The following is a 27,891-nucleotide window of genomic DNA, read 5'->3' on the forward strand; positions in this document are numbered from 1 at the left end:
ACAATACAAAAAAGAAGCTGGACCATCACATAATTGAACATGAAAGTTACATAGTAAATAAGCCAATGCAAGAAAGTGGATTCGGCCACCCCAAACTAAAAACAGAAGAAGAAATAAGGTTGTGACTTGTGAGTCTTCTGCCACCACAGTCATAGGTAACTCAGCGGACCATATCAGATGAAATATACAGTCGTATGATTTGAGAGTCTAAAATCATCGAATCTTCATATTACAAGGTTGAAATCTAAAAAAAAATAATTACGAGGGTAAACCAAAACTCTTTAATATTACAGGAGGTAAACATATCATTTGATCCATCAATATGAGAGTTTCATAATCATCCACAATGTAAAATTCGATTGATAATCAAGTGTAGGTGGCTCATATTTCTAGTATAACATTAAGGACATACAATTTCAAATTAGAATACAACCAACATAAAATTTAGGGTTTGATAATTAGTTATTAACCTCTTATGCGCTTTAACGAATTTTGAGTTTTTAGAATGGAAAGGAGAGAAATTGATGATCAGGGTTCCCGAAATTTTTTGATGTGAAAACTCTTTACAATATACTTTTTTCCTCGATAATTTCTCCCATTGATATGAAAACCTTTTCGTAACATTAATATTTCCCATGGTTAATCCAACTCATATCATGTTGTGTCATCCAACACTTGATTGAGATAAAATATGATACATTTATTTGTTTTTTTTTTCTTGTAAGATTATTGAATACTTATAATGCAAATACATATCTTATAATTATAAGATATTGCTTACAAATCTTATAATGAGATCATGCTTGTAGATTTTATTTTAGGCATAGTCCTTACTCGTGGAAATGGTGTAACAATCACTTACACCCGCTCCATTGTGCAGCGACGGTGCAAATTGTTGAATCTAAAAAGGTAAAATTTATCTTTATAGATCTATAAGTTCTGATGTTGATGCACTCAATAGCGGGTGCATGAAATCCTCATCCATAGGTATGATATCACATGATGGAGCAAGTCTCGGGGTTTTGTTCATAAACAACCTTGCCATAAGGTGGATAAGGGTTAGAACAAGGTGGATACGGTCGATATGGAGCATAACATTTAGGGCATGTGCACCATTGAGGACATTGTTGGATCGGTGGTGTAGGAGGCTTCTCAGGAGGTGTAGGAGGCTTCTTAGGAGGTGTAGGAGGCGTACAACCATTACACTTCTTGTTGTCACAATTGGAGCAATTACATTTACACTTACCATCACACTTTGAATCTTCACATTTAAAGCAAATTGTGACACAATGTTTCCCATCACACTTTAGACTTTCACATTTTGGGCATTTATCACATTTTCCATTACAACTCAAGTCATGACACTTGACGCAAGTACCCTGCAAAACACTACGACATGCTTCTATCATTTTTTTCTTTTCATCCTCTTTTTTCTTTTCTTCTTCCTTTTTCTTTTCTTCATCAGATTTCTTTTTCACCTCTTCCACACTAAGTATGGTGACACTATTGAACTTTTTCTTTAGCTGGTTTGCTAAACAAATTGTGTCCACATCATCACCGATCACACATATACTATCCTTGTCATTTCCTTCCAATGATACCGAAGTTACACCTATAAAAATCGGTCACTGACTTGGTTAGAGACGTAAATAGTTGCCAAAACAATAGTCGCTAAAGTATAAATATTAAAAATCGGTCGCTAATTTGATTAGCGACAAAAATAGTGATCAAAATAGAGGTTGCTAAAGTAAAGAATAGTAAAAAAATGTCACTATTTCGGTTGCTGTTTATATGGCCCCAATGCAAAAAAAATATTGGATTCGTCCCTGACTGTGTACCATCACACTTAATCATATACGCATTTCCCACGAGAGATCTACACTTGTGCCACTAAGACAATTGATTTGAGTTACCTACGTATAAACGAGTGCGTAAATAGTGAGAAATACTCTATCCGTTTTAAATTAGTTATCCCTATTTACCGTCTTTCTTTGTCTTAAAATATTTATCTTTTTATAATATAAATATAATATTTCATATTCTTTTTCAATAACATCATTATTATTGCATTCTAGTCATCTAATTCATCTCCTAACTACAATTAATAATGATGTTTTTGATAAATAAAACATATTCTATCATTAAAATCAACATTGGTAAAACTAAAAAATAGCACATACTCACCTCTCATCACTATTACAAGAAAAAAAAAGTTTATTGAATAACTGACATATGTAGTCTAATTATAGACCAGAAACATCAATTATTCAATGAATTTAAAAAAAAAATTACTTATAATTGTGATCGAAAGGGGTACTTTAAGACAAAAGGATTATTAATATATATTTTCTTAAGTAAATGTAATCTCTTGAAGTTATAATTTTTGTCTTTAAGGAGTTAAAGGAATTGAGAAGATAAAATTTTAAATTTTCAAGATTTTGGTTGCACAATTCTCATATTATATTTTTATTTTTGGTTTATTAAATTGTTTTACAAGGACATAAGTTAGCATTTTACAGAAGGTGGAGTGCCAAAAATACTCTTATAGTAAATATAGTCATATACTCAATCACATAACACCGTCCTTATGAAATTGAAGGTTTGACTCTCATAGTAAAGATAGTCCTCTAGAAAAAAATGTTTATAACATTTGTTTTATTTTTTGAAAGGATGATTATAATGTTTGTTATTAGAGCTTTGTCATTTTATACGACATGTATGGGTCCAAAATTACAATAAGTGCTCTTAAAAAAAAGAAGAAAAAAAGTTATATTGTGTTTTTTATTTCTAAATAGAGAAATGATATTTGTACAATCATTTTGTGACAGCTTTTTGACAACTCACTCTCATCTTCACATTATGTTTTTATTCTCTCTCTTCATTTTTCTCCATCTATTGTTTTTGACCAAAAAAAAAGAGAAAAAATTGTCACAAAAGTTATCTCAAATGATTGTTCAAATATCACTACTCTTGTAAATATACAGTCCAATATGTTGATGAGAGTTGGACTAAATCAGAGAAAGAAGAGAGAGTATTTAAGACATATATGGACCTCAAATACATGAAAAATTAGGCCCTTTGATGCTCGAAAAAAAATTAGTTAAAGGAGAAAAACATAAATAAATCTCTCGTGTTAATACCATGGGAACTCCAACGCTGATTTCTACTACTCAGCCATATCAACAAATTTGAATTTTGTACCACGTTATTAGTATATATTGCGTTTTTATATACAATATATATTATTTTGAGCCTCGAAATTTTGTAGGTCCAACTCTGTAGAATTGTTTGCATCCTTAAAAACCGGCTCTGGTTTCACAAATGCATAGTTGCTCTCATGTTTGTTATGTTTTCAAATTGTTGTATTAAGGGTGAAAAATTCATCTAACAAAAGGGTGAAACTTTGGAAATATTACAAACAAAAAAGGGTTTGGTATGATTATTACCTTGGACCTCAGCAGCAGTTTTGAGGGCTTTGTTTCTGCATTTATCGCAGTCCATTTGCAACTTTATAACCATTTTTTGCTGTATTTGCCATTTCACATATAACTTATTAAGGGAATGATCACAAATAAAAAGAAAAAGAAAAAGTTAAAATAATGATTAAGTGATCAAAACACACCTTCATGATTGCTTGAGTTTGAAACAAACAGAAGTGGTTCTTCGTATTTGTTCTCTGAGCCTGTAGTACACATAGTAGTCGTTATGATAAATATATATATATATTATAGTCGCAGATAGAAAGAAAATGATAAAAAAAAATACTATACAACTTTTGGATAATTGGGGTTGTTGGGGTAGACTTTTCTTTTAATTCGTTTTTTTTTTTTTTTCCGTTAACTTTTGAATTCTTAAAGAAATGAGTCTTAGTAATTTGAGTTCGATCAGAACATAAATAAAATGATTGAATATCTATAAATTGAATTTAAATTCTTCTAAATAATTTATCTTTACATAGAGCTGATATTCAAATTTAATTACTTAATTTTTAACTAGTTGTTCCTCCACGCATAAATCCAATCCACATATTATTGGTGTTTATTAATCAATATTGTAGATATTGTTAATATATGTAGTGGTGTTGTCCTAGTTTTTTTTTTTTTTTTTGGTCTAAAATACCATTGAGCCAAGAAAGAAGTTCTGTGTTGTCCTAGTTTAAATTGTGCTCAAAATGAATAAGGTGGGTGTTGATGAATTTGAAATATGATGATCAAAACACCTGGGCCACCTAATAATCTATTAATTGAGCAACCACCGCAAAATCAAATACACTTTTCATTTTAAGATAAAAAATTCAAAATATCTCGAGACCTCATTAATTTGAAACGTTAGAGTATCTTTGTATGAACAACACCCCGCATTGGCGAAGAACAACTGACAATCACCATCAAGAACAAAAACGGAGGTACTCTAATGAAGGCGTGGGCCACAACACACTTGAAAAGAAGAAAAACATAGATGTATCATACAAAGAAATGTTTAATTTAGCGACGATTATTTGTTCATTTTAAGGGGTTTTGAACCTCATCAAACGAAACAGATGAATTTTTGGTAAACGTTGGTACTTTTTGCGGAGGTTACTTTACAATGTTTTATAACCTCCACTAACTATACGTTATATAACAAAATTCGAAATGTAAATACTATTAGTTGTAATTAATTAGGTTTTTTTACCTCAATTACAATAACTATATTATTAAAATTTATGGGTTTTTCTTATTTACAACAAAAAGGTTAATTTTCGTTTTCAACTTTGGCAATTCGTTATTCATGCCCGTCAAAAATTAATTTTGAAGATTTTATTTTAGTCAGCCACCCAAAAAGAAATTCTGGCTTCGCTGTTGATCAAGAACCATAGAATCACTATAGCACTAACTCAATTGGTTTGAACTAAAAGTTACTCCCTCCGTCTCACAATAATTGTCTTTTTACCCATTTTTCTTTTTCTCAAAATAATTGTCACTTTAGAATACCAGTGCAACATTTATTATTTTTTTTCCATTATAATACTCTTATTTATTGAATTTTATCCAACTTTACTACTCCACTAACTACAATTAATAAGGGTGTTTAAGTAAATGATACTAATTTTACCATCAAAGTCAATAAAATTAATCATTTCCTTAATAACTGTGCATCAATCTTAAACGACTATTATTTAGAGTCGAAGGGAGTAAAAAGTTAGAGATTTAAGGTTCAAGTTCCAACAAAAAAAATAAAAACTTAACATCACAATTAACATTCTAACATAACATTTGTCACTAAAAAAAACTCAACTTCAATTGTCTATTCTTAAAAATTATATATATATACTTTATTAAAACTCGGGAAGAAAAAAATGTAGAAAAGAAAACTATAAGAAAATTAACCGAGTACTAGAAACTCCCATAGCATCAACAAGAACCAATTGATGAAGAGGACAACTAAAAAAGAATATCAAGAATCAGCATCATCACACTCCAACTTGGCTAATGAGTCAACACAATTGTTAACAAGTTGAGCCCATCTCTAATATTTTCCACTTTCTTTTTCGAATTAATCATCACCTCATATTGTTTCTAGATAGGAATGACACTACTTAATCGTTGGATTATATCTATCATTTTTTTATTCTTTTGAATTAATAGTCACCTCATATTGCTTTTAGATAAGAATGTCATTACTTAACCGTTGAATCCATATCCAACATTTCCTTTTTCTTTTGAATTAATCGTCTTCTCTTATTGCTTTTAGATAGGAATGACACTACTTAACCGTTGTATTCATCTCTAATAATTCCTTTTTCTTTTGAATTATCGTCACCTCATAATGCTTTTAGATAAATGACAATACTTAATCTTTGAATCCATATCTAACATTCCTTTTTCTTTTGAATGAACAGTCACATCATATATAAGGATTGATGTAGTTTTTATGAAGGGAAATATAATTTTTTTTTCATGATATTTTATTTTGCTTGTTGCCAAAGAACACACTGTAAATTGAATTCTTACTTCCTCATAGTATCTTATACAGCAATAGGTATTCCTTAAGTATTTTAATTTTTAAAAGATATTGCTTTAGTATATTTATTTTCATTTATTTTTTAGTAGCATGGTTTTGGTATAACATACAAAAAAAAAAAAAAAAAAAAAAAACATGATATGGTGGCTCAAATCATATATGTGTTTTTTTTTTAAGGATTAAATCATATACATGTTGCAAGCCGACTCATTTTTGTTTACAAATAAACTGGTTTAAGGCGTAAGGCAGCTTTAACCCTTGCTTTAAACCTCCAAAAAGTAATTTTTTTTCTCTAAGGATGTTTAGACCGTCAAATAAAATAATTACTATTAAAAATATACAACGTTAGGCCTCAATTTTTCACTAAGCTCTTGAAGCTCAGTTGCTGTCAATCGTGTTTTTTTTTGCTTTTCATGTCGAAGGTTTGAATCTTTGTGTGATATGTATTTTTCAATTTTTGTTCTTATTCAAAAGTTTTTGTAGAGTATACGACTCTTTTCTTTTTCATTTTTGCAAAACAATACTTTATTAGTTTTTATCTACATGGAACACTTTGGTAAAAATAAAATCTACATGGAACACTGATCTATTACTTAGATATATAGTTATTTATGTTAATAGAAGAAAAGTCAACCTTAAGCAAAAAAATAATAATAATATCACCTATATTCATAATATAAAAAACTTCAAAATATATTTTGTGTTATTTTTCTTTCATGAAAACTCTCAATTTAATTTCGCTTTAGGTCTCATAATATACTGGGTTGGCCATGTTGGTTGTTAGCGGCCAATACTCGGTGGAATTTAGTCTCACATTGAATAGATAGGATTCTTACTAATTATAAAGGAGGCACTACTCACCGTACAAGCCGGTTTTGTGTGGATGAGTTAAGTCTCGATATTCGTTACATCGGCAACATAGATCAAATTATGTCATAAAATGTTATCATAAATCTTATTTTGATTCAACTTACCAATCTCTAGGATTTTTAAAAATTTCTCTTAAAAAATTTATAGGACATCCTCTGCACTTAGTGATCTGACTATCTTCCAACTGATATACTCTCTTTACTACAAAATTTACATGTATTCTCTCTACATCAGCAAGTTGAGCAGAAGAAGGGATAGGGTGTAGATGATTGCATATTTGTTGTCGGAAGACAAGTTGTGAAAATGTAATACGTAGATCATGAAACAAATATTGCAACCAGTGCAATTCATAATAGAGGCTAGCAAGAGCATAATATTTAGCTCAGAACTTGATAGGGAGGAAACCGTGGATTGCATCTTGGACTTCCAAGAGATGAGAGAATAACCAATAAATACATAGTAACCATAAACAAAGTGACGGGCAGCAGGGCATGATGCCCAATTTGAGTCAGCAAACCCAAATAGCTTCACATGAGAATTGGAAGAGAAGAAAAGTCCATCTGTTGATAAGCTCTTCAAATACTTCAAGGGGGCCAATTATTTTATTTTTTTAATAATGGTAGCGTATATAGCAATACTTGGTTTAAATGAGGTGTATCATAGAAATAAATGTAAAGAGGGCCCAATCATTTACTAGACTTCAACCCATCAGTCGTTTCACCCTTTTAATTTTACAACCCAGTAGCACTTTCATTTTCACCCGCCAACATTTCATTAGCTAAAACACAAAACTTATAAGTAAAACGTAAATAACATAAGCAACACGTAAAATGCAAAATATCTACCCCTGCTTAGAGACCAAATTTATTTTTATCTGAGAATGCTTTTTAAGATGACAAATTTGGTCTTGTGTTATTTTTGATAAGTAACATATCATATCCTATTTATAAATGATAAAAGATTTTCATGTTATTAGACATGAGGGAAGTGTATTTTATAATATTATGGATTTACGATGATGAATGAGAATAAAGTTTTGACAAATTTTTGAGGCAGTCAATCAATTGAATTATCAAATCAGATAATGAAACTTATATAAAGCTTAGTATGTTTATTATCCTTTACCGCGCTTTGTTGAGTTTGGTTCGGCCGCCAACTTTTTTTTTTGTTATTCTTTTTTATTAATAATATATAGGATGAAATGCATTTGTCACACAATATTTTGTAGTGTAGGCATAGTTGAAATTTCAAAACATCGGATTATCGTGACCGCCATAATCAATGCATATTTCATTTGATGTTTATAAAAAGTAAAAATAAAAATAATTATCGATTATACTAGGTGTTATCACGATTTTGGGGTGTCAAGTCATTAATTAGATTTGAACCTTTCAATCTTTGATATTCTCTATTTTTTCTTGGGAAGGGCAAAATTGAGAAAACCCTTAGAAATTCTAAGTTCGGGGGTCGTTTTCACTACGGGAAGGTGTTAGGCACCCGCGATGACTATAGTACTCTATAGGAGCCGTTTCCTTAGTTTTATGTCTACGCTTTATTTTTAATGCTATTTATTAAAAAAAGAAGTTGTTTATTTAGGTTAAGAGTGGAGGGAGGAAAAGATTTGAAGTTTTGTTTTATTGGACTTGGAGAGGTTTTGACCTCATGCCTACATACCCTTTTAAGGGATCAAACTCCATGTAGTTCTCTTTCAAAAATGTTTTTGTGTGTTTGATTGATTTTAGTTTTTGTTGGAAAATGGTTTTGAAGAAGAGAAAGAAGCCGTAAAGGCATGAGAAAAAAAGTAGTGAAGAGTTGGTTCGATTTTTAAAAGAAAATGTCTAAGTAGAAGTTAAAGTTCATTGAGGTTTTGATTAAGAAAAATAAAGAGAAAAATTCAATGGAGTTTTGACTCCAAGGTTTTTTTGGAAAAATTTTCAAGTGATGGAATTTGCTTGTTTTTATGGAAAATTGATATTTTTCTAAGTATCGCGTTTCCTAAGCATACATCTAAGGCGGTAAACATACAACGTGTGTACGTGTCGGTGCTTGTGTCAGTGTACATCATTAAAGTCCATTGTCCGTTACATTGGCCCTAGTTTACATTCTATGGTCTTGCAAGAAATTAAAGAGTGATTTAAACTACCTAAAAATATTACAAGACATTTTAACATAGAGATTAAAAAGAAAAATAATGCCTAAGCTATGAGAAATGGAGATGAAAGAGGTAAGATGCTCATGAGGTGAATGAAATAAGAAATGAAATGGTTAGTAATATAAGGCATAAAAATGGGAAAAAAGGTAAACAAAATTGCATAGGATAGCAAAAAAGAAAAGAGCAATAAAGTGAAATAAAATGGCAAAATATACCTAGAATTGGTTATAACACTTAGACATGCACATGACCTATAATTCTCTCATCATAGCAATGTTAAAAAGGTTTGATTTTGAGCTATAATATGAGGATAATATGGACACACACAAGCCAAGCATTATGACATATTTCTAGAGATACTTTGCACTTTATTTCTTGACAAAAACACACATTACTTGCAAAACAAGAAAAAAAATGAAAATTCACATCACACAAACAGTAAACTACACATAGGGTCAGAGACATATTCATCATGAAATTGCATATTAATCACTCATATCATGCCAAAACCTCATGAACGGATTATAGCAAGAAAATTCACAAGTTTAATAAAAAAAACTGAACAAATCAACAAGAAAATATTACATACATTTTTATCATTTTTTAACACGTGAAAACATCACAAAATCATCAAAAATACATCAAGAAACATATAGGAATTTTTAGGAATTTTTTGCAAGAAAATTGGACAAGCAGAGGGTTCACATAGCAAGAAAACAAGGTGTGAATAGCAAGAAAAAAGTAAAAACGAAAGAAACTGCAAAGAAAGAGGCCCAAGCCCAAAACCTAATGGTCTGGAAGCACAGGGAGCGTTGGATTGATCCAAGGGGAAAAACCCTAGATCCAACGCTCAAGATTGAAGGGATTGGACCGGTCTTGAACCGGTCCGGTCTAGTTGTCTATAAAAGCATGTTAGCGCCGGTTTTTTTATTCTTCTTTGTTCTTTCTCTCTCTTCTCTCAACCTAGTGAGAGAAGCTCTCACCTCTCTCTTCAATTTTCTGGAAAATCAGAAGATGATCTTCATCTTCTCCGGTGAGCTTCACCGCTCCGGTGTGGTGGTTTGCCGGCCCAACAGGGCGGCGGCGCCGCACCGGAGATGAGAAACTTCTCCGTTTTCAATTTTTTTTACAGATTAAGATATCCTTTTTTATTTTAAACACGAATCTGAACTTGTTTTTTACAAACAAAGCTTGAAACAACGTAGATCTAAGATCTTTCATGCGATTTTGAAAAGTTATTCTTTAGGTTTTCTGAACGTTTGAATCCTAGGGATTTACATTGTTTCGTCTTTGTTGATACTTTGAAAGGAAAATGATGAAGTTTGAGTGTTTTTACCTCTGGTTTGATTGGAGATTCGAACGGAAATCTTCGAAAAACTTTGATTTGATTCTGTTTCGTTGATGTTGTTCTTGAATCCGAAAATAAATCGGTGATGCTCTTCTTCTTCTTTACCGGTTCGAATCTTCTTCTTTTTCTCTTCTTCTCAAGCTTTCAGATCCTTCGTGATCATGCTTGAATTCGTCACCAATGGTGATGAATTCGCACTGGAATTGCGAAGGAATTGATTCGATGATGAAGATTCGCAAAGAATCTCTGAGAATCGCAGAAAAAAATGATGAATTTGATGACTTTTTGATGATTCTGGAATTCTAGGGTTTTTGATTGTTCTTGGTGATTCTGGATTTTGATCCTAACAGAAAGGAGAGAGAAACTTCTCACGTGTTTGTGAGTTGGCACTGATTGCATGGGTCTGTGTGGCACTGTGCACCTTTTATAGGCTGCCATGTGTATTCCTGGACCAATGGGGTAATGCCACCTGGAATTGGACTTGGGACTTTTCTGCAAAAAAGAAAAGTAAAAGGACTAAACTGCAATAATGAAAAAAGGACTTAAAATACAATAATGAAAAGTATTGGAAAAAAATGTAAATTTTAAAAGGTTTTGGACTAAAGTGTAATTCTGGAAATTGTTTGAGGGGCTAAAATGCAAAAAAATGAAAATAAAATGAATTAAAATTGGTAATTTGACCAAATGTAAAGTGAAACCTAAAATTAAAATCAATAAAAGGACTAAAACGAACCAATTACTGACATGAGGTATTTTAAAATACCTCCCTGTCGAAATTTTGACAGGAAAAGACCAAAATGCCCCTAGGGACTAAACTGACTCAAACTGACTCAGATGCAATTTTGAAATGATTTTAAACAGAGATTTCAACAATAATTTGTACAGACAAGTTAAAAAGACTCAGAGACAATCACAGGGACTAAAATGGGTTCCACTGCAGGAAATGACCAAAATACCCTTTTGTATGATTTTTTGAAATAAAACGCAAGAAAAAGTAATGCGATGTTTCAGAGAGTTTTCAAATGACTTATAATGCAAGAAAAAACGTTTTGAATAGTTTTATGCAAGAAAATCATGCTTGAATGTACTTTGAGACAGAGACAGTAAAATATGCGGATGGAAAAAGGTTTAGAGTAAAATAACAGAGAATTGACAAATATCAGTGTTAGAAAAGAAATTTGAACAAGTATTTTTAGGTCCAAAATCAGGGTATAACACTAGGGTCTCTTTTGTCAAACTTGGCCTAAGGCCCATAAAATACTAGGAACGGGCCTGGTGGTATCAAGGTTACCTTGCTGATAGCATGCAATTTCCTGAAGTAGGTCAGTGATTATAAAGATATGCATGTTTGTGAACCGCGTCTGCAAACATTCTAGACCACCATGACACGATCGCACCCCATGATTGACTTAGCGATGATTTTCGAAATAGATCGTTGGATTCAGGAAAGTACCATATTGTCGCAACAAATCCATGGATCCATGGTTCATGAAGAGGATCAGACAGATGAAGAGTACCATCAACAAATTTCAACTTGTTCTTAGAGATTAGCGCTACCTTCATTGAGCAAGATCATGTCTATGATAGTTTTTGTGATCAAGAAGAGGATAACAAGTATAATAGATGAATTCTCATTAGGGTGAAGGTAATAGGGATCGGTAAGGTTTGTGGCGAAATCAGCAAAAGGTTGAGTCTCCAATGATCATCGGAAGGAAGAAAAGCCGAAGTGAGCGAAACATGATACCATCTTAAATATCAGAGCAGCAAGAATTGAGATGTAATTCTCATTTTATTGTATGTAAAAAGATTATTTACATATAGAGCTGCTAATGATTTATATATAAAGTATAAAACTACTAAAGTAATGTAACTGGTATAAAACTAATAAATAGGAAGGAGAAAAAATTAAGCGGCTTCCTAACTATAAATAAGATAAATTAGCATCTTTATAATTAGGTAATAAGACCTCATCCAATGATACCGAACAGTATGCCCCTAATAAGACCCCATAAAATGCTTTGGAAAATAAAAATAGAGGCCTAAAGCAAAGATTTGGTACCTTATGCTAGGGTTGGTTCTATTAGAAGAGTTGGAAAGTTGATTAGTGGAGGGAGATTCAACTGAGTAGGACACATCAGAGAATACATTAAGGTGGATTGCAAATTCCACTCGTAGTTTTTCATTCATAATTCATGAAGACTTTCTATACAAGTAGTCGATCCCCTTTTAGCTAACCATCGGCTTTGAAACCAGAGTTGGCTCATGAAGCAGTCCGGGAGATCAACACGTTGGGTTTGAAATCACATCTTCATCCAAAATCTTAAGCATTAGATATGTGGATCATCTCACTTATATGTCGCTCACACTTGACACAAACAAAAGGTAAAAATGGGAAATAATTATTGTTGAAGGCTATTATTTCGGATCGTCATAGCACATCATGTGTATTATGTTTCAATTAGATGAGAAATGGTATTACATTTTCTTGATATGTTCTCTAATACAAAAATTTCCATGACATGTTTAAATGTATGGGTGTCAACATTTTCAAGATAATGGCAATCAAATAAGGAAAGGAAGGTGAGAGACATTTAATTTGGTTAGCTACAACTTAGAGATGGCAAACATGAGAAATAACATTATTTTTAAAGGTGAGAAATTCTGTCAAAAAAAGCAAGATCAAATATGCATCTTGGTTTTGGTGTATGGGTAGAATGGGGAAGCATTCTAATTATGTTATGTTCTGGTTGAGAATTTTTTTCAGTTGGTATGCAAAGCATTTGAGACTTTTTTTTTTTTTTGTAAGGGTTCCATAGTATTTTTTATTTATTTATTACAATAGTATATTTCGCTTATTCTACCAATCTCAATGGAAGAGGCAACCTATTCAGTGAGCAACATCTTGCATAACCATGTAGGATGAGACGAGTTTAAATTTATACCCGTTTTGCTGCAACAAATATGTAACAATATTCTCAATCATTTAGAGCCTTACAATGATGAAGAATTCACTAATGCGTCTGGGTATGTATGAACTTCTTCGTGAGCCTTAAAATTGTATGCATAACAGAATTTTCTCAATCATTTGGAGCTTGAAAGTTCTCGAAAGATTGCGATGCTTGATTTAGGTTTGCTAGAGGAGCCATTCTTTTCAATTCTGAAAGATACATGAGGCACCTTACGAATTCACCAAGTTATCAATTATGTGCTGCGACAGAAACAACATTATGGCAGAGTTATTTGGGATTCTATACAGTTTGCAGCTGATTGTCGAACAAGGTTTGTCCAATGTTGTGACTGAAACCGATTCCGGGGAGGTTTTGACTATTATGCAGACCTGTTGTGTTCCTAATCATCGTTGGTCGACTTGCAAAGATACAAATACTCTAGTTAAGATGATTGGTTGTGTGGAGGGAACTTATTCCTCAAGAAAAAAAATCAAGTCGCAGACACTTTTGCCAAAGAGGGTTTAAACAGCAGATGAAGATGCATATTTTTATGGCTTAAATATGTATTTCATTCTTGCAATTAGGGTCGTTTAAAAATTGGTCTCTGTAATCGCTAATCCTGCCAATTTACCCTTGCACTGTTTAATCATTTAAAATTTCGTCCCTCTCCCCATTTAATCACTGCCATGTCACTAATTTGATGACGTGGCAATCACTGCCATACATGAAATTCCAATTTTACCCCTGGGTTTCCAATTCTTTCTTCAATATTTTGTCCTCTTCTTAAGGGCAAAATTGGAATTTCATGTGTGGTAGTGATTGCAACGTCATCGAATTAGTGACGTGGCAGTGATTAAGTTGGTCAAAGGACGAAATTTTAAATGATTAATGATTTCAAGGCTAGTTTGCAAGGATTAGCGAATACAGGGACCAATTTTTAAACGACCCCTAATTGCAAGGATGAAATACATATTTAAGCCTATTTTTATTAATGTTCCCATTTTTGCTATTCAACCTTTGAAGCTCATAATTTGGATACTTTTTTTTCCAAAGGTTGTTAGTTTGATTCATGGGGTTATTCTCTTTTGTTCAATATATCTTGCTTATAAAAGAAAAGTTTGAAACTATGGTAGATAAGTTTTAAAGACAATTTAGAAAATTGATAAGTTCGACCTACAAAATTTTCTCAATGTTTTTTTAGTGGAGTTTTTTCAATGTTAAATGCAATAACCAATTTACAAAATTGATAAATACAAAATAAAAAATTGAGTTGAGGAGCTAATTCGGAAAACAATAAAAGCAGATAAAAGCTGTAAAATTAAGTGCAATGTAGTATCTTGGAGTATAGTTGGTAACACCAAATTTGTTTTCAAATTTCAAACCATCGAAAACTTTACAATCTCTTCAAAATAAAATTTAAAAGTACTTACTAGTTATGTAAGTAAAGTTCGGTTGATAGCACATTGATATGCAAAGGTCTGAAATTAATTTCAAGATCACTACTCTTCTGCATTTAAAGTGTGTGAATCACTAAACTACTTTAGAGAGAAATACGAAATTTAAAAGTACTACACTCTCCGATGGTGAAACTCTGACCACATTTCGAACCCGCACCTCTTTTATTTATGTAACCTGGATACAAAACTTGATGAAAATCCACTTCTTCAATAAATGATAAATCCTCATTTTCTGCAAGATTCTTGATATTCCAGTTACTATAAGGATATGATGTTTTGTGGGTAATATGAATTTCACCAAAAAAACGAAGCATAGACTTAGCACTTCTTAGAAACCCACTCACTAATTTCTTGTGTTGCCTGTAAAAGAACAAAACTTTATTAGGGCAAAATCACGTATACTAACTAGAAAAAAAATGTTGAAATAACAATGCAAATTAGAGTTTCTTGATGATCAATTTTATTTTTCCGTTTCTAATTTCTATTGTTTTTTACCGTAAAAAAACAATGGAAATTGGAGAAGGGAGAAATAAATTTGATTACAAAGCAACTCTAATTAATTAAAGATTGAATATTAAAGACATGTTTTGCTTTATCTGTCACTATTTCAACTTTTTCTAATAGTCACATGCTAAAATTTCTATATAACTTACTCAATCACCGATTCATAAATTTCACGGCTAAACAGACCAGAATGAGGAAAATTGAAGATTATTCGATGAAAATCATTGCTGTGCTTGAGATAATGGTGTTGTTTCATGTTGTGAACGTCTACTTCGTGCAAGATGGTGCAGCCAAGACCTTCAAGTTCATCCAAGTTTGATATTGCATTTGTGTATTTCCTTGCAAGAGAGGCTTCAAAATTTGAAATACGTAAAAAATATACATCCAGTTAGCACAAATCACGAGCACAATTTCGAAAGATATCAAATATATATTTAACACAAATATTTACTATAAAATGAATTAAGATTGATTCTAAAGGGAAACACAGAGGTTGTACATTAGATTTAGATGCCTGATAATAATTCAACATTTTACTACCACATTAAAATTGATAATGTAAATGGTAAACTAAAATAGTAGAACTCACACACTCCTTTAATTTTTAAATAATTAATAATAATTAAAATTTGCAAAATTATGCATATTCTAACAAGTATTTTCATAAACATGATAAATATACAAAATAGTCATAAACATAGATTAGTGACAGTAAAATAGTGATATATATTTTTTTAGGATATAAAATAGTGATAGATATTTCGTACCTTTATGATGTTATTTAAAGAAATAATGTGTCAAATACTTTGGCATATGTATCATACCTCTATCATCCAAAGATGTAGCAACCATGTTTCTAGCAGAGCCAAATGCCTTTGCTAAGCAAAGTGAGAAGGAGAAATCTCCTTCTCCCACGAGCAAATTTTTTTGAGAGCTTTTATAATGTGTTATACTTTTCTTTTCCATTTTCGTTACTCAAGTTGCTGCTAATCGAATGATTAAAACCACTAATTATGAATTTAAATACACATTTTGGTATCCGATGGAATTCCCCATAAAAATATATCGAATCTGAGTTAATAGTATTCACATGTTTTTATGTTTAATTTGTGACGTTTTATGATAAATTTGTTTAAGAACCAATAAGCTTTCCCTTTAATTTATTATTATGTTTTTCTTTGTTTTTTTACAAACTAATTTATCATTATCTACTTGGAAAACCCAATTTTAGTGGAGTGGAATTGCAATGCTTCCTATTCCCAATCAGAGGAAGCGCATGCAAGTGAACTTTACAGTGAATTAATTTTGCGGTGGAAAGAATATTTTTGTGTTTGAATAAGTGGTGGCAAGGAATTAGGTGAAGCAAGAAAGATGTCTTTAATTCGGAAATGGATCCCCTCCTGCTTTTTTCTCTCATGCGGTCCCTCCTGCATTATTTTCGTCTCTTTGATTGATCCAACGGTTGAGTCATAAAACGCATGAATTAATGGCAAACCAAATTGTAGCGAATTCGTTGAAAAATCACACCAATAACAAACTTGATGTGTGGAGCAAGGGATAGTCAAACAACCAAAACAAAGTGTATGGAACAATTATAAATACAAGTCAAAAGTAGAAAACAGCGAGAGAGAAAGGAAGAGATAACACAAAAGAATTTGTTGACCCAGTTTGGTCCAAATTGACCTAGTCTGCGGGAGAGAGCAGCCTTCCGTTCCACTATAATATGAGTAACTTTACAAAAGAGAAAGATATCAATGAGTTACAAAAATAAGTCTCCCGCCTAATTCTACCCAAAGCCCCAGCCTCTTCCCGTAACCAAGAGAGTCAATCCTAATAGTGTTTCCCAAGGTGAATCAACCCTCAAATCCTAGTGTTTGTTCCAAAGAGACAAACTCTATACAAACCCAAGTTTTGTTGTTGTCTTTCGATACCCTTGTTTCAGCCCCCTCTATCTCAAGGTTTACTCTGATACAAGATCTATATTTATAGTAAAAGTACCGCTTAAAATTTGGAACAAATCTGCACCCAAAAATACGTTTCTGTTATTCGCTGCCAGCGCACTATCGTGCCACGTTGTGACCCCATCGTGGCACGAAATTTCCAGTGACTTGCCTCACGAAATTCTTCAACCATCGTGGCACGATTTTTGCAGATCCTGATATTAAGTTAACTCTCACAATTCTCCACCTTGACTTCAAATCAGTGATGATGCCAATTTAACATCAACCACCATTGCTGCTCTTTCCCTTGCTTCCTACTACACCAAATAGCTCCACAAGTTTACACTTTAACCCCTTCAGCCATCGGAATGTCTTCCGCCTTCTCGAAGGTCCTTGCAGTCCAACTACACTAGGAATTTTAGGTAGTTACACAAGCATTCACCATAACATCTTTAACACAGGACGTCTCCCGCTTCCTTGAAGATTACCTTGCATCCAATCACCCTTGAGCATTGGGAGGGAACCTTGAGCAGCCGTATAATGTTTAGGACGACGACAAGCAGCATTAGGCTCCATAACTACCATTGTTCTCCCATACGACTTTAGGTGTTGCCTACTGGCCTCATAAACCAACACAAGTCTTTTTATCTTGTTTTATCCGCACTTGTCTGTTTTCTAGGAAACTTCCCAAAAGGTCACATCCCAAAATTGCTCAAATTCAAGAACGCTTAACTATAAAGTTCTTATAGAATTGACTACCCAAAAGAAGATCAATCATGTTTATATACGTAGTACCAAACAATTTTTATGAGTCCTCCTTCAACCATGCTGTCTCATACTTGCACGACCTTATAATACGGGGTTGGCTTGATTTTTGTACTCAATGATATACTATTCTACCTAACTCAATGGTGTGCTTTGATGCTAGTACTCAGCTGTCACACATGTTATATAATGTGAACTCAGAAATTTTGTTAGTCATAATTTAAGATTTGCTTTTTTTAAACTACAAATTTGTTGTTAGAGGTTCTTTTGTTAAGGATTATAAAAAAAAAAAATTATTTGATATTCAATAATTTAAAATATTTTTTCTCTAAAAAAAGAGGAGAGTTGTTTTGTTTTCGTTTACCATAATGAAAATAACTCTGTTTTTTTAAAATTTTAAAAGTCGGTAACTAGAACCATTCTTAGTCTATTTTTCTTCATATTTCCATTTTATAAAAAAATCTATGACAAATGGATGAAATTTTTAAAAGTTATTTTTTTACATAAATATTGTAACAAACGAGCTCTAATATATAATACTACATCAGTGCTATTTAACGCGAGATCTTTTATCCCGAATGATTCACGAAATCTCCGTCATCCATGATTGATGGGTGTAAGTGGGGTCCAACCTTTCAACTATGCATGCATAGCAATCGCGATCATGTCGTGGTACATTTGTTCGCTGTGTTAAGCATTTCCGATAATACTAATGACGGTTCAAATTAATCTACAACTTATTTCTCAAACTATTATGCTTGAGGCCTAAACCACTTTATTGCTCCTTGAAAGCAATGATGAAACTTACTTGGAAGCAATTTTTTTTCACTATATCAACTACTATATAAGAGAGAAGATGAACAGAGGGAAAAATAAAGCAAGTTTAGAAGAATTACATTACATGATAATAATGAATACAAACAAACCAAATAAAACCCCATTCTTAATTGTTAACTTGGGGCTTAAAATTGAGATCAATTAAATTAGTAACCAAAATTAGTGATAGAAAAAAAAATTCATCGCTAATTCATTAGTCATTAAATTTAAGGACAGAATCAGATAGATGAATTTTTCACATTTTTTCCAATCAAAATTTGTCACTAATTTACTTGTTTTTTCTCATGCAAAGATTAATGAATACTTAAGGCATAGTCCCTACTCGTGGAAATGGTATAAGGATCACTTATACCCCGCTACATCATGGAGCGACGGTGCAAATTGTTGAATCTAAAAGGTAAAATTTATCTTTATAGATCTATAAGTTCTGATGTTGAAATCAATAGCGGGTGGATGGAATCCTCATCTGTAGGTATGATATCACATGATGGAGCAAGTCTCGGGGTTTTGTTCATAAACAACCTTACAATAAGGTGGATAAGGGTTATAACAAGGTGGATACGGTCGATATGGAGCATAACATTTAGGGCATGTGCACCATTGAGGACATTGTTGGATCGGTGGTGTAGGAGGCTTCTCAGGAGGTGTAGGAGGCTTCTTAGGAGGTGCAGGAAGTGTACAACCATCACACTTCTTGTTGTCACAATTGCAACAATTAGCCTTACACTTACCATCACACTTTGAATCTTCACATTTAAAGCAAATTGTCACACAATGTTTTCCATCACACTTTAGACTTTCACATTTTGGACATTTATCACATTTTCCATTACAAGTCATGTCATGACACTTGATGCAAGTACCCTGCAAAACACTTCGACATGCTTCTATCATCTTTTTCTTTTCTTCCTCTTTTTTCTTTTCTTCTTCCTTTTTCTTGTCTGCATCTGATTTCTTTTTCACCTCTTCCACACTAAGTATGGTGACACTATTGAACTTTTTCTTTAGCTGGTTTGCTAAACAAATTGTGTCCACATCATCACCGATCACACATATACTATCCTTGTCATTTCCTTCCAATGATACTGAAGTTACACCTATAAAAATCGGTCACTAACTTCATTAGCGACGTAAATAGTTGCCGAAATAATGATCGCTAAAGTATAAATATTAACAATCGATCACTAATTTGATTAGTGACAGGAATAGTGATCAAAATAGAGGTTGCTAAAGTAAAGACTAGTACAAAAAATTGTCATTATTCCAGTCGCTCTTTATATATCCCAATGAAAAAAAAAACTTGGGTTTGTCCCTGGCTACTTAATCATGTACACATTGCCCACAAGAGATCTACACTTGTGCCACAAGACAACTGATTTGAGTTACCTACGTATATGCGAGTGCGTAAATAGTGAGAACTATTCTATATGTTTTTAATTAGTTATCCTTATTTACAATTTTTCTTTGTCTTAAAATATTTATCTTTTTATAATATAAATATAACATCTATAATTATTTTCCAATAACATATCATTATTCATTGCATTTCAGTCATGTAATTAGTCTTGCAGCTACAATTAATAAAGATGTATTTTGGTAAATAAAACATATTTTAGTATTAAAATGAACATTATTAAAACTAAAGAATAAGACATACACCACTCTCATCATTATTATAAACAAAAAAACTATTTTTTAAGTTTATTGAATAATTGATGTATTTGGTCTAATTATAGACCAAATATATCAGTTATTTAATGAATCTAAAAAAATATTTTTTTGCTTATAATTGTAACTGGAGGGGGTACTTTAAGACAGAGGGAGTATTAATATATATTTTCTTAAGTAAATAAAATATTTTCAAATTATAATATTTGTCTTTAATTTACTATGTTGTTTAAAAATTAATTTTACGGAAAATCTAATTCTTTTAAGGAGTTAAAGGAATTGATAAAATTTGAAATTTTCAAGATTTTGGATGCACAATTCTCTTATTATATTTTTATTTTTGGTTTATTAATTTGTTTTACTGGGATATAAGTTCGCATTTTACATAAGATCATCCCTATGAAATTGGAGGCCCGACTTTCATAGTAAAGATAGGCCTCTGGAAAAAAAATATTTATAAAGTTTGTTTTTATTTTATGAGAGAATAATTATGATGTTTTTTTTTTTTGAAAGAATTATGATGTTTATTGTTAAAGCTTTGTTATTTTATACGATATGTATGGGTCAAAAATTACCATAAGTGCTCTTAAAATATAAGAAGCAAAAAATTTATATGAAGTTTTTTTTTGTAAATAGAGATCTGATTTTTGTACAATCATTTTGTGACACTTTTTGACAATTCTCTCCCATATTGACATTATATTTTTATTCTCTCTTCATTTTTCTCTCTCTATTACTTTTGACCAATAAAAAAAGAGAACAAAAAAATTGTCACAAAAGTTGTCTCAAATGGTTGTTTAAATATCACTACTCGTGTAAATATACAGTCCAATATGTTGACGAGAGTTAGACTGAATCAGAGAGAGAGAGAGAGAGAGAGGGAGAGGGAGAGGGGGAGGGGGAGAAAGAGAGAGAGAGAGAGAGAGAGAAATTAGGCCGTAACATGCTCGAAAAAAATTATTTAAAAGAGAAAAACATAAATCTCGCATGTTAATACCATGGGAACTCCAACGCTGATTTCTACCACTCGGCCATATCAACAAATTTGAATTTTCTACCACGTTACCGGTATATATTGCGTTTTTACATGCAATATATATTATTTTGGGCCTCAAAATTTTGTAGATCCAACTCTATAGAGTTGTTTGCACCCTCTAAAAATCGACTATGGTTTCTCAAGTGCATAGTTGCTCTCATGTTTATTACCTTTTTAAATTGTTGTATTAAGGGTGAAAAATTCTTCTAAAAAAAGTGTCAAAATTTGGAAATATAACAAGCAAGAGAAGAATATGCAAACTTTTTTTTTATTGATCCAACTTGTAGCTACAATGCAAACAACAAAAAAAGGGTATGGTATGATTATTACCTTGGACCTCAGCAGCAGTCTTGAGAGCTTTGTTTCTGCATTTATCGCAGTCCATTTGCAACTTTATAACCATTTTTTGCTGTATTTACCATTTCCAATATAGCTTATTAAGAGAATGATAACAAAGAAAAAGGAAAAGTTAAAAGAATGATTAAGTGATCATAACACACCTTCATGCTTGCTTAATTTTGAAAGAAACAGAAGTGGCTCTTCGTACTTGTCCTCTGCTTTGGAACTGAGCTTGTAGTACATAGTATTTGTTATAATATATATGTACATTGGTGTCGATAATTAGTTGCTTAGTCGCTGTTTTGTAAAGGTTCTATTATAGTCGTAGATAGAAAGAAAAGGATAAAAAAAATACTAAACAATGAGGTTGTTGGGGTAGACTTGTCTTTTAATTCGTTTTTTTGGTTAACTTTTGGATTCTTAAAAGAAATGAGTTTTAATAATTTGAGTTCGATCATAACCTAAATAAAGTGATTGCATATCAATAAATTGAATTTAAATTTTTCTGAACGATTTATTTTTAGGTGGAGCTAAGACTTAAGTTTAATTACTTAGTTTTTAACTAATAATTCCTGCATGCATACAACCAATCCACATCTTATTGGCGTTTATTAATCAATATATGTAGTGGTGTTGTCCTAGTTTAAATTGTGCTCAAAATGAATATGGTGGGTCCATAAGTTTGACAAATGGTGATCTAATTATCTATTAATTGAAGTTCGATTGAATTACTTCCTCCTTTTCATAATACTTGTCCATTTTGGAAAATAATTTTGTTTTACAATAGTTGTCATTTTCAAATTTCAATGCAACATTAATTATTATCTTATCAATAATACCCTTGCATATTTATTGTAGAGAGAGAAAAAAATAAAATGAAATAATAAATGATTAAGGGTATTATAGAAAACACACACATATTTTCATCAAAAATAACAAAATTTATTTGGTTTCTTGGTTAGTGCAATTTCTCCAAAATGGACATGTATTTTGAAACGGATTGAGTAAATAGTAATTGTTAAGGGTATTATAGAAAACACACATAATTTCATCAAAAATAACAAAATTTATTTGATTTTTTTGTTACTGCAATTTCTTCAAAATGGACATGTATTTTGAAACGGAGAGTAATTTATTTGAGTTTATGACATGTCTATCAAACGGAATTTATAGTGTTGCAATCAAACAAAAAGAAATATTCATAATAGAAGCATGCAACATCACGATGACATTGATATAATGAAAGCCAACAAACAAGCAACTCTTTTTTAAGAGAACGGCAAACAAAATGCTTCGCAAACTAAAGGACAACAAGCGGTTAAATAATTCATTCACATAGCTATTTCACTAGTTATTGTTATCTGTGTATAATAAAGTAGCATGGTTTTATATATTTTATATTTTATTTTTTGGTGAACGTTTTTTATTTTATTTCTTAAATGGTTAAGAAATTGGTTTGTTAAAAGGTTGTTGTCATGTTCCTCTAATCATATCTTAATTGATAAATACAATATATTATAATAAGTAGGTGTCGATGTTCGATCCCTAAACACCCACATCATTTTGTTGCCAGTTGTACCTTCTTGTTGTTTGAAGGACTATTCTCCATCCTCATTCAGAAAGTTCTCTCATTTTAGTATCATCTTCATTGGTTATGTAGCCACCACCTAAACCATCCCCACTTGAAATAGTCAAGGTTGCGTTGGAAGATGAAAATCACTCATATATAATGTTTTCTTGTTTACTCGTAATAGGTGTTTTTCAACCATAAGATATAGTCTTTCTCCAACCCCTGCAAAAACCACCAGATTTAGACATAGAATGGATTAAGGGTGCTCTTGAGCTATTCGTGAAAATGTTCATATAGCATCAACCTTTTGGAAAACTAGAGTTGGTGTAGAGTTTCGGGATTTTTTTTTTGCTATGATGCTGAAGTTTTTTGCTATACCAAAGCCTAATCTGATAAGAAAATGATATTAAAGTTTGACGTGTTAGATGTCATAGATTTATTTTTTGTTATTAGTGTTGCCTTTTTGAAAGTCTTATATAGGCTGTAAGGCAACATAAAAGCCTATTCAACTTATTTTGAGTAAGTAATCTAACACATACCTAAAATTGACTAACGAACTAATATTTCAATAAAATTAAGTTCTATTTTGAAATTTAACATGATACTTGATAATATGAATTTATATGATGACTTATTTCTACTACAATGAAAAAAATAAGAAAAATGTTACATGAACACTTTTTATTCCTACACCCCATTGTACACCTCATGTATTAGTGATATTTTGGTAAGTTCATCTCACAATCACACTTTATCTTCTATTTATGTGGGGTCCAGGTTGCCACGTGTCAGAATTTTGTGTGGATGTAAAGGGTGTATTGCCACATGGGATGGTACATGTATCATCACTCAAAAAATAATGAAAAAATTTCAAAACGAAAAAGATTATATTTTCTCACACAGTAAAAAAAATAATATAATATCATAATATGAGTAACCATAAAAAATTATATATCAATCATAAAGAGTATTACAACACTTGAAGTAAATCATCAAACATAACTATAAATTAACATGGTATTTCTTTGAATCATCATCAACTATACTCCTTAATAGCATTATTATATTTAATCCAAAACCGCCACTAAAAAATAGTACTTCCTCCGTCCCTCAATACTTGACCTATTTGAAAAAAATATTTGTCCCACAATATTTGATCTTCTCAGATTTCTAAGCAAAATTTGACAGATTTACCCCTTATAAATACTTTTTGTAATCCCCATGTTAAAGTTTGTAGAGGAACAAAGAAAGTAATCATTACTTAAAAGTGAAAAAGTTTCAAAATAATGACAAGGACAATTCAGTAAAAATATCATTCTCTTTCTTTCATCTTTACACTTTTCTTAATCTGTGTGAAATAGTTAAATAGGTCAAGTATTGAGAGACGGAGGGAGTAAGACCTACTGACTACCCATGCATCAAGCATCAATCCTACACCTTCTACTAACACATACTCCTATAAATGCAAGGCTATATGGTTACAATGCATCAAAGATCACACAATTAAGGACAACAAGAAGTTATGTGAATCTAGTAAGTTTCTGGCTTTCTGCTTAGCCCCGAAGAAACTCAATTAGCGAATTACTTACAAAGAGAAACCCAAAATCTCAGGTTAGCTAGCTCTCTTAGTGAACATGTAATTTTCTTAACAAATTGCTTGACTCAGTAACAGTAGAAAATCATAAACATGTAAGAACCAAATAGTTCCTATGGACAATTCTCTTACATTGATGTTTTGATCATAGCACATAAAAAGAATAAATAAATAATAAATATATGTATAACTATTTGTTCACATGTGCAAGTTTAGTCAAATAAAGATCTACACGATACATGAATCTAAACTCTATGGAAGCATCTCTATGCTAGGATTCAACAAGGAATGGCATCCATTCAGAAGTTGCGTTCCCCACAACGGCAGGTGCATCAATTCAGTCCAAGGAATGGCATCAAGTAGAAACAATGGCTAAGAAATCTGAGTCATGTAATCGATCCTCTGATGGAACAATTGTTCCTCTAATTCAATAATGAAGGGAAGATCAAGGTTCCTCTACCCCATCATTGGTTTAATTCAGGAAAAACCAAGTCGAGCATTTGTAGAAAAATGCCTGGTCTCGAATGTTTTAAATACATCCGAGCCAACTTACATGTAAACACTATGGAATGAATTCATCCTTGAAGCAAGGACACGAAATCTATTGGAAGCCTCCAATACAAAAGAAGTATCATAGATGTTTTATATACATCCATGTTAACTTATGCCTTGACTCAAGCATAATAAGTCATGTCTGTGAAGATCCTTCACTCATATATCAGACTCGTCCACTTCAGCATAGAGAAAGCCTCTATTTAAGTGTGTCAAATTTACATCAAGAAATACCTTCTTGATAAATGCAGAAACTTGTTGAGATTACTACGTACTCAATACAAAGGAAAAATTTCCTCTTCAAAATAAAAAACCCTACAAAATTTGTAGGTACTACTCCTTCCAATATGGAAACTCTGGTTACATTTCGAGCCTGATCCTCTCTTGTTATAATAACCTGGATAAAATGATCTTTGAAAATCCACTTCTTCAATTAACTTCAATCCCACATTTTCTGCGAGATCCTTGATGCGCCACTCACTATATGGTTGAGATGTCTTGTGAGAAATATGAATTTCACCACCAACACTAAGCATGTACCTAGCGTTTTGTAGAAATCCCCTCACTAATCTTCTATGAAGCCTACAAAATAAAAAAATAAAAAAAAATCATTATTAACTGAAATATATGTACTGAATATATAGATTTAGTTTAAGTTCCAATACAAATTTATTATTTTAAACTTCTTAACATGTACACCAAACTATAGTTCGGGTACCAGACACACAAACACTAAGGCGTAAACATCTAAATGCTTGGTTATGGTTCTACATAGATTGAAAGCTGAAAATTCAGTACTACTTATTTAAATATTTTCCATAACTTACCGAATCTGGGATTTATGAAATTCATGAAAGTAGAAACCGGCATGTGGAAAATTAAAGATTATTCGATCAAATTTATTATTCTTGAGACGCTGGTCTTGAGCCATGTTGTGAACATCCACATTGTGCAAGATGGTCCAGCCAAGATCCTTGAGTTCAGTCAAGTTAATTGATGCATATCCATATTGCATCGCTAGAAAGCCTTCAAAATTCATAGTATTTGATTTTTCCAAAATAAATAAAATCAATTAGTAGAATCAATTAACACCATTACAATCAATATATGAAAAAAAAAAAAAAAAACAAATTGTTGTAAAAAAAGCAACTGAATAAAATTGATTTATGAAAGGTGAAATAATTTATTGAAACATAATAAATCAATTAAAAATAGCATGGTGCAACCATCATATAATGTGCAAAGTTAGTATGCAAAATATACCTCTACTATCCAAAGAGGTAGCAGTCATATTCACTGCAGAACCAAATGTCCTTGCCAAGCAAAGTGAGAAGGAGAAATCCCCCTCTCCAACGAGCAATATTTTATGAGAGCTACGATAATGCATTATCCTTTTCTCTACCATTTTGTGAGAGCTAGTGATTGAAAAATCACAAGCTATGAGAACGAATTCTCCTAGTTATTCACATTTTTTTTTGGATTATAATTTGTGGCTTGTTATGTGTGTATGCCAAATCGTCGAACATATATTTATAGAAAAAAATTGGCTATAGTGCTTCATAAATTTGTTTGGGAACTGAAAAGGTTTTCCCTTAATTTATCTTCTCGGAAAGCCTAATATTAATGGGGTGGAGATGGAATGTTGTTCCCTATCAAAGGCAGCGCATGCATGTATGAATTATTCCCTCCATCCCAAATTGTATGACGTTTTGGGCATTTCACACATATTAAGAAATGTAATTAATATTGTGTGGGAAAGAGATATTATGAGTTGTTTTACAAAATTATCCTTAATAAATGATATGAGAAAGATAAATGAAAGAATTGAAAAAAGAAAGAGTAATAAATAGTTAAGAATATAATAGGAAAAATAATATTAATGTATCATTGGTATTCTAAAGTGACATACAATTTGGGACAAATATTTTTTCTAAAGTGACATACAATTTGGGACGGAGAGAATAATTGATGTGGTGGCAAGTAATTTGGTAAGGCCACACAAATGTCTTTAACCGATTATGAAAGCATTTTTTTTTACAGGACAAGCTAATGAATGTCTATGGGACATACATCGTTCCATCTCTATCCCATAAAAAAAAGTTTTGTTAACGAGTGTCTTCGGGGCACTCTTTAAGTATTCTAAATTTAGTAATTATTCTATTAAAAAGTTAACTGGTACGATTTCCAATGCATTCAATACACAATTTTTCATTAAAAATTTATCATTTTAAATGCTTAAAAAGTGGTCCATGGACACTCGTTAACATTTCCTTAAAAAAAATAGAAAGTTACTCTTTAGGCTTCGTAA

General features: G+C 31.7%; 3 protein-coding genes across 3 annotated transcripts; all 3 read right to left on the reverse strand.

Annotated features, from left to right (window-relative positions):
• Nucleotides 1–657: 657 nt before the first annotated feature.
• LOC11426863 (uncharacterized) lies at nt 658–3,751 on the reverse strand. Its single transcript, XM_024785746.2, has 3 exons — nt 3,623–3,751; nt 3,447–3,525; nt 658–1,612 (listed from the first exon to the last, which is right to left on the reverse strand). The coding sequence occupies exons 1-3, from the start codon at nt 3,626–3,628 to the stop codon at nt 996–998; spliced, it is 702 nt and encodes a 233-aa protein (XP_024641514.1). The 5' UTR covers nt 3,629–3,751; the 3' UTR covers nt 658–995.
• A 15,101-nt stretch (nt 3,752–18,852) lies between these two features.
• LOC11435532 (uncharacterized) lies at nt 18,853–22,142 on the reverse strand. Its single transcript, XM_003620345.4, has 3 exons — nt 22,029–22,142; nt 21,859–21,937; nt 18,853–19,921 (listed from the first exon to the last, which is right to left on the reverse strand). Exons 1-3 carry the CDS (start codon nt 22,032–22,034, stop codon nt 19,305–19,307), a joined length of 702 nt encoding a protein of 233 aa, XP_003620393.1. The 5' UTR covers nt 22,035–22,142; the 3' UTR covers nt 18,853–19,304.
• Nucleotides 22,143–25,858: 3,716 nt separating this feature from the next.
• Nucleotides 25,859–26,988, reverse strand: LOC11442537 (uncharacterized protein At4g26485). Its single transcript, XM_003620346.1, has 3 exons — nt 26,847–26,988; nt 26,411–26,609; nt 25,859–26,165 (listed from the first exon to the last, which is right to left on the reverse strand). Exons 1-3 carry the CDS (start codon nt 26,986–26,988, stop codon nt 25,859–25,861), a joined length of 648 nt encoding a protein of 215 aa, XP_003620394.1.
• Between the last annotated feature and the right edge of the window lie 903 nt (nt 26,989–27,891).

Source organism: Medicago truncatula, chromosome 6 (genome assembly GCF_003473485.1).
Source record: "Medicago truncatula cultivar Jemalong A17 chromosome 6, MtrunA17r5.0-ANR, whole genome shotgun sequence".
Lineage (NCBI taxonomy): Eukaryota > Viridiplantae > Streptophyta > Magnoliopsida > Fabales > Fabaceae > Medicago > Medicago truncatula.

Coding starts and splice junctions, on each gene's coding strand:
- LOC11426863 (XM_024785746.2), bottom strand. Junction 1,613..3,446: donor AACTGCTGCTGAGGTCCAAG/GTAATAATCATA, acceptor CGATTTTTATAG/GTGTAACTTCGGTATCATTG.
- LOC11435532 (XM_003620345.4), bottom strand. Junction 19,922..21,858: donor GACTGCTGCTGAGGTCCAAG/GTAATAATCATA, acceptor CGATTTTTATAG/GTGTAACTTCAGTATCATTG.
- LOC11442537 (XM_003620346.1), bottom strand. CDS start 26,988: ATGGTAGAGAAAAGGATAATGCATTATCGTAGCTCTCATAAAATATTG. Junction 26,610..26,846: donor TACCTCTTTGGATAGTAGAG/GTATATTTTGCA, acceptor TGAATTTTGAAG/GCTTTCTAGCGATGCAATAT. Junction 26,166..26,410: donor TTTCATAAATCCCAGATTCG/GTAAGTTATGGA, acceptor TTTATTTTGTAG/GCTTCATAGAAGATTAGTGA.